Source organism: Pterocles gutturalis, unplaced genomic scaffold (genome assembly GCF_000699245.1).
Source record: "Pterocles gutturalis isolate BGI_N339 unplaced genomic scaffold, ASM69924v1 scaffold7395, whole genome shotgun sequence".
Taxonomy (NCBI): domain Eukaryota; kingdom Metazoa; phylum Chordata; class Aves; order Pterocliformes; family Pteroclidae; genus Pterocles; species Pterocles gutturalis.
In genome coordinates this window covers 42,150-49,552 of record NW_010145735.1, presented here as the reverse complement: position 1 = coordinate 49,552, position 7,403 = coordinate 42,150, and the positions used below count along the sequence as shown (strand labels likewise).

At 50.9% G+C, this 7,403-nt stretch overlaps 1 protein-coding gene across 1 annotated transcript in view; it reads left to right on the top strand.

Moving 5' to 3' along the window:
- Positions 1-3,801: 3,801 nt before the first annotated feature.
- The window catches only part of TTC28 (tetratricopeptide repeat domain 28), a gene marked incomplete at both ends in the record, with an annotated part of 45,286 nt that continues 41,684 nt past the window's right edge, over positions 3,802-7,403 (top strand). The window contains 2 exons of the mRNA XM_010085472.1: positions 3,802-3,949; positions 6,127-6,406. Of these exons, the coding sequence (XP_010083774.1) occupies positions 3,802-3,949; positions 6,127-6,406 (428 nt within the window). The remainder of the gene's footprint in view (positions 3,950-6,126; positions 6,407-7,403) is intronic.

The window sequence follows — 7,403 nt, the reverse complement described above, 5'->3', positions numbered from 1 at the left end:
AAATTTTCTAAAAATTAAGTTGAGGGTAGAGAAAAGCACTAAAAAATGTATTCTTGCCACAGAAACATGGTGCGTCCTTAAAAGTGTGGGGCAAAAAGGCAAGTCTGAAAAAATGTCAGGGGGGAATCTGAATGCGGTGGGAAGGCTGTTTGCTCTTGGGGGGGTTCTGTGCGATGCTGCTCAGAGCGCCGGCGTTCTGCGCTTGGGCTTGCTGTGTGAGCAGCCGCGGTACGGGGCCGATGTTCTGCATGGCTTTGAAGTCTCAAGTGCCAAATACATTTTACAAGTTAATTAATTGGAACGATCTATTTTTGCTTCTAGAATCTCAGCAATGCTTTCAGTGGTGGTGTGGATAACAAGCACTAATTATTCCCTGTCCTCCTTCCCAGGCCATCTCCACTGGGCTACGTGAGATTTGTGACCTGGCGGAAGGGAGGCTGGCTGTCCACTGGATTCAAAATGCCTGTACAAGGTGGCAGCGTGGTCTAGTTTCCCATCACTAAAGGTCCATAAGCGCACGGGATTGCTTGCTGGCAGCCTCTCTAACTTAGTGTCAGTGACTTGGTAAGATCAGCTCTTTGGCAGAGCTGCCTTTGCCTTCTCCTCCTCTTCCCAGCCCCAGAGGCTCTGCTGGCGGGGCTGTCCCCCGCTCCACCGTTCCGCTCTGGGGCTGGCCGTGGAGCCGTCGGTGGACGCGCTGAGCGGGACCCGGCCGGCTGGGGCTGGAGGCTGGTGCGGGTGCTCGCCATGGGAGCAGCAGAGCACGTGTTCGATCCTGCTCGCACACGGAGAAAAGACCGTAGTTGCCACCGAGGGAGGGGCATCCAGTGCCCGATTTCAGCTGAGGGGGACTTGGTTTTTGCACAGCTGAACGGGAAAAGATTGTTGCAGCTCTTTGTGTTACATGGAGGGTGCAAAGAGGCACGGGTGGGAAGACACCTGCTGTTTGTTTGTCCTGTCTTTAGCAAAACATCATTCTCTTGTTGCCTTAATCTTAAGAGGAATCAAGTGTTTTCTTACCTGGGATCACTGGAAAATTAATGTAACATTTCCTGTAGAGTGAGCGCTCTGCTGTCTTCACAGAGTGAGATTAGAAACGTGAAGCTGGCTGAAGCGTGGGAGGACTCCCCTGTGTCGGGGCTGGAAAGCCGCTCCTTGTCTCCTTCTGCAGCTGCTGGCTCCCTGCCTTTCCTTTTCCCCTCCTCTTCCAAAGGGTGACTCTCACCATTTCCTCTTTGCGGATTTTTTCCCTTGGTACGGTGTCTTCTTTCCAGTGCTAAAGTAACTTCTGAATGCCTCTTGGGGAGGAGATAGGTGATGGGAATGCTCTGTGTTTGTTTTGTTCAAGCTCTCTGGGGAACACGGTGTGTGGAGAGTGTTCTGAACATGCGGGAAAGTGGAGGAGAAAGGAAGGAAGGAAGGGTTGGTTTTTTTTTTGCAGGGGAAAAATTGTCCAGAATCTTCCTTTCAGTTATGATTAATAGGTTTTTCTTTTGGGCTCTGAATACTGTTTGTATTCAAATTAAGTGGTTTCCGGGGGCGGGGGGACAACTTCCAGGAATAGATGTGGGGAGGGGATACAAACACTTCCCGAGAGGAGGCTGGAAGCGCAGGGTGCTGGGCTGCACGCTGGCTGTGCATCTCCTCCCGCCTGCGACGGCTCCACGCACGGGGCTGGGGGAGGAGGACTCTGCTCCCGCTGCTCCAGAGCCGGGGGCAGGTGCCTGCAGCTGGTGTCCCCGCGGGCTGGGCTCCTGCAGGGAGGGTGCAGGGGTTAGGGCGGGCGATGGTGAGCGGAACGGGCCCGTTGCTCCTTCGCAGCGCGCTCTGAGGCTCGGGGCCAGGCTTATTTCCCCTGCTTTTTCATTCCCCTGTCCCCTGCCGGGAGCTGATGCTCGCGTGGATTCCTGGATGGGAGCTGGAAGCCGGGCAGAGGCTCCAGCTGTGCTTGTTTGGCCACAGGGACCGTTTCCTTCATGGGAGACTGGAAAGCTTGCTGTTGCCGTACCGATAGCTGCGGGGTGTATTGTTCCTTGGCCTGAGCCTCTGCATGTGTAGGGTGGGCGGTGAGGGGATCGCTCTCCTGGTCCCTTCTGGGCCCTGGAAGCCGTGGCCGTAGCGCTCCTCTCCGCTGTGGGCTGCGGGAGGCTTGTCTGCATCACGGGGAGCATCTGTCTCCCTCCTGCTTTTCCTCCAGACCCTCTGCACAAGAGAATTTCGGGTTTCTGGGCTTAGCCGGCCTGCAGTGGGGAGGACACTGCGTGTCCCCTGACGTGAAGAGGGAACGGCAGGCTCCTGCCGTGCTGCAGAGCAGGAGATGCTGGAGGCGCTTGCACGGACGCGGAGTGCCCTCGCTGCTGCTGCTGCTGCTGCCGCGTGCCCTGGTCCCTGGTCACCGGCGCGGGCAGGCACAGCTGTGCTGGACCAGCCTCCGCGGCTGGAAGGGTCCCTGTCAGACACCTGCTGCGTCAAACTGCCCCTGCCATCCAGTGGTAAAGAAAGCAATTAAATGATAATTCTGGGGAGTAAAAGGACTTAAAAGCGTATGCCCTGATTTAGGTGACAGCTCCCTCGCTGCTGGGAGGACTCATGCTTGGTGGCCACTGCACATTGTTAGTTCTTTGTATTTTCTTTGATTTAAAGCTTCATGCTAGTAATCTAATTAACACTGAATTGGGTTTCCAGTACAGTAGCTTGTTTGGTTCAATAAGAAGACGTTTATACTAAAGGTTAATGAAAAGAATATTGCTTTCATTGAATTCATTAAAAGTGGTTCTACAGTCAAGGCTTACTAATGGAAAAGAGATTAAATATTCATGTCTATAAATTTCTCCTGTCATTTCTGATTTTCCTTAATCTCTGCCTCCCTGAATTGGATTCCAAAAGTGTCTGAAAGCTCTAATGAAATACCAGTTTAGATATTAATTGGAGATTTATCCTGTTGATGTAAAAAGACTTCCACAGATGTATATGTAATCTGTCTTGAGTGCAGGTTTCTCGTACAGATGGAGAGAAATAGTGATGAGGTCTTATTCATGAAAGCAATGCTAGGAGCCCATCTCAAGGAGCCAGTATTACATTCTTAAAGCACTTTTGAAGAAATGCAAATAATGCTTTATCTTCTGTTCTGACAGCTTTATTTGTGCTACTGAAATAGCTTTGAATGAACCAAAAGTGCAGCAAAGTTTGCGTCAGAAAGGTGTTAGCTGGACATGGAGATAAAACCTGAATCATCGGCTTGAAGATTCAAGAATTTTTTATAACGTAGCGTCCAAGTGTATGTGCTACAAATAAACCTGAGTGCTCTGAGTAAATGTTGGGTTGTGGTTTCTGCGATCTCTTACCCAGTAGCTCTCAAAGTTTGGGATGCCCTTGGAGCCGGGGCTTTGCCTTTGCTTCACGTGTGAGCAGAATGTGCTTCTGCCGTTTGTTCTTTGTGTAGGTCCCTGGTATCCCAGTTCAGGGACTGTGAGCGTTTGGGTATAAATAGAGAAGAATGAGTGATTGGCCAGGTCTGAGGGGAAAGCTTGGCCTTAGCAGTAATTGCTGTGCCTGGTCTCCAGCACGGTTCAGAGGCCTTGCAGAGGTTGAGAAAGTCACGACACGGTGGGGATGAGCGACTGGCCGGCAGTCACACACCAGCCTGTGGTGTTGGGTTTGTCTGATACCAGGCAGCCTGACCAGAGGAGCCAGGACGTGATCGCGTAGCCCTGCGGCCACAGCACAAGGTCACGGGCAGATTTGTTATTTGTGACTCCTACCAACTGAGTAACTGGCATTTCTTCTTCCCTTTGGTTTCAGGCATACTTCCGACAGGGTGTGGCCCTTCAGTATCTCGGACGTCATGCGGATGCGCTGGCAGCGTTTGCATCGGGACTGGCTCAGGATCCCAAGAGTCTTCAGCTTCTGGTTGGCATGGTCGAGGCCGCCATGAAGTCCCCCATGCGAGGTAAGCACCAGGAGGTTTTCTTGAGGATGGAGATCTGCCGCTGAGGCATTAGAGGCCGTGGTTTCAGTCTGTGGGTGGCTCTGCCAGCATCTGAGGAGGGGGGGAGCCTGGAGGCCTGAAGGGAAAGATCTGAGGATTTGACTTCTCTGCTGAGGAAGAGGAACAAAAAAAATTCTTCTGATCCAGTGGGGCAGTGAGATGGCGATACCCGGCTTGAGAGGCACGGGGGGTGAGCCAGACTGGTGTTGTGCAGCGGGCCCAGTGAAGTCCTTGCTGGTCTGTCTTTCGTGCGATATCAGTGCAGAGGTGCGTGCTGCTCTGGCCCTGGCTTTATTGGAACAACTTCCCGCAGTGCTCTGGTGCTCAGCTGTTGGGAACAGGGACTCTTAAATGCTCTGGGGCAGCGTTTGCGCAGAAGAGCCCACCAGCAGCTTTTCTGTGGCACTGATGTCTCTCAAAGCACAGTGCTGGGGAGCGCAGAAGCTGCTCTGCTGATTCACTTACACTCAAGGAGAGAGCTGAAATCACACGGACCTTGAAGCCACGTTAGCTCTGCAGCACTTTGCCTCTCTTTCACAGTGTCCCCATTTCCAGGATTGTCCTCTCTGGAGGAAGGAGGTAGTCTTGTCTTGGCTCTCTTTCTCTTGTGAGCTTTGTGTTGCAATGTCCTAATGGTGTTTCCCGAGAGGGAACATGGCAGTTCTCATCCTCAGCAGATTCTGCTGGGGACCCCAGGGCTTAGGGGTCTACAAGCACTGAAATGACAAAAAAAATCTCCATTGGTGTTTCCTGTTTTACAGTGTTTCTGTCCGTCCTCCAAAATGAACTCCTCTGGAAGTTTCTGTCCTATATAGCAGTTCCCTTGTGAAGCTCCTTTAGTTGGGTACCCAGCACCTCTCCTGCGAGGACAGGCTGAGAGAGTTGGGGGTGTGCAGCCTGGAGAAGAGAAGGCTCCGGGGGTCCTTCGAGCACCTTCCAGTGCTGAAAGGGGGCTACAGGAGAGATGGGGAGGCTCTGGATCAGGGGGTGCAGGGATAGGACAAGGAAGAACAGGTTTAAGTTGAAAGAGGGGAGACTTAGATTAGATATTAGGAAGAAATTCTTCACTGTGAGGCTGGTGAGGCTGTGGATGCCCCATCCCTTGTGTTATTCTTTTTCTTCCTTCCTTCTTGTCTCTACCCCTCTCTCTCCCCATTTCCCTGGATTACCTGGCTAGGATCGTAAGCTCCTTAAGACAAGAACTGAGTTTGTACCTGCTCTTGCGCTGATAAGCGGTGGCATGTCACAGCAGCTATTTCTGTCCTCTTGTGTCTGCGTGTAATTCCAGGGTCTGACTGGGTGTCAGTAACTGCCATTGTGTTCATGCTGTTTACATCTTCAGGGAAGTGTTAAAATCCTCTGTTGTTGTTGTTTATACACTTGATGATTGTAGAGAGGCAGAAATGATGAAAACGTGGAGCAAGTGGCTTTCTGAGGTTGCTGTAGTAGTGTTGATTCAGGGGAGAGCATCCAGTCAAGAAATGACACTTGGCCAGCGAATTCTGGAGTCCCTTTATATTGATGTCCTTATTGAAATGTGCAGCCACGTATTTTATCATCTGAACGGTGGAGATAATTAGATCAATTCTAAGTGGTCTTGGCAGGTCCAGTGCTGTCGCTCTGCAGGAGTGCCTTCTCCTGCAGAAGGAGCAGCTGCTTTCTGCAGTTTCTGTCACCTCTCAGCACAGGTAGTGTGTGGTGGTGTCCGGGCAGGCACAGATTCTGCAGACGTTGGGCTGAAAGTTTGTGCTGAAGGAGCAGAAGCTGCTCTTGTACGCTGCTAGCAGCCCATTTCCAGTTTCCTACAAAACTCCCCAGGTGTTTTCTGTGTTCCTTCTGCCATTGGGCCAGTCTTCAGTGCTCGGTACGAGGCTGCTCTGCGTGCTTGTGCTGTCCTCCTGAAGTGCTTTCCGGAAGGAAAACGTCAGCTTGCTGGTTGATCTGTCCTGATGTACTAGATATTAGATGACGCTTTTGAGCCTGAGTTCCTGTAATAAACCTTGGCTTGCTTTGGGCAGTCTGACCCTTCACTCGCCTGTCATTTGGTTACCAAAAAATGCAGATGAGTTGTGAAGGTGCTTTCTAGATGCAAGTGTCTTGGTTTATTGAGTAACTCTGCTTTCGTTTGTGTATTTCAGAGTCCCTGGAGCCCACCTACCAACAACTGCAGAAGATGAAGCTGGACAAGAGCCCCTTTGTGGTGGTGTCTGTGATCGGCCAGGAACTTCTGACCGCGGGCCACCATGGGGCCTCCGTGGTGGTGCTCGAGGCTGCCCTGAAGATCGGCACTTGCAGCCTGAAGCTGCGGGGATCGGTGTTCTCTGCACTGAGCAGTGCGTACTGGTCCCTGGGGAACACAGAGAAAAGCACTGGATACATGCAGCAGGACTTGGACGTAGCCAAGACTTTAGGTGAGAGTTCTCTGCTCGCTGGGTGCTGGGTTGGTGCAGATAGAACAAAGCAGCAGCTGTGTGGATGTTTGTTTGTCTCTGTAATGCTCAGGTTTCTGTGGGATTTCACAAACTGCTAGATAAATCGGAAATTTCTGAAATGGGAAAGCTACAGGCTTGTGCAGTGCTTTTAGCTCTGTGTGTGAGGGGGCAGATGGTCAGTGGATGTGCTAAGGTTTCACAGGGTCCTCTGGTTTTCTGCTGTCATCCATGTGGGAGCTGGTCTTGTCCCCTGAGTAGGCTTGGGCTCAAAACCTTAAATGCCTTAAATGAAGCAATCTTTTTTCAGGAATTAGATGGAAAAACGTATGCAGTCTGAGCTGCTGAGGCAGTTGCCAGGGAAGGAACAAATCAGGAGTGAGACAATGGATGAACAAGAGGGTTTGAAAAATAAATAAATTGGAAAATCCCTCTCGTGTACACTATATCCTGCACAACACTGAGAGCTGTCAAGCTTTCAGGGTGCTGCAGGAGGGGAGACAGTGTGTGAGACAGGCATAATCGTGCAGAGGTGCAGAAGATAGTGACTAGCTAGCAGAGTTCACTGAAGGTGTAGGGACTACTGCCATAAAGACAGTCGTAGGTGTGCTTTGTGCCCGAGCTGTGCTGTGCTGCAGAATTGCTTTCTGGAGGAAGATGGCATGCTCTTTGCTTGTTTTAAGCCTAGGCCATTGACTGACTTCCACAAAAAAATTGCTCATGTCAAGCGAGGAATAAACATGGAAGAATGTGAAATTGCCAAAGAAGAAATTAAAACAATTCTAAAAATAAGGCTGATGGCTATTGGAGAAGTTTGTGAAGGCCAGCCAAGAGGAGAGTTCTGGCTGTGTTTCACATGTAGGGATGAGTTTGTTCTGGTGCTGGTTCTCACACTGGAGCATCACTTGTTCAGCGTGTTTCAGCCTTTCTGCTGGACACTTCCAGCAGCGCCTTCATTAGCTAATCTTTGTTTTGTTTGTGTGTGA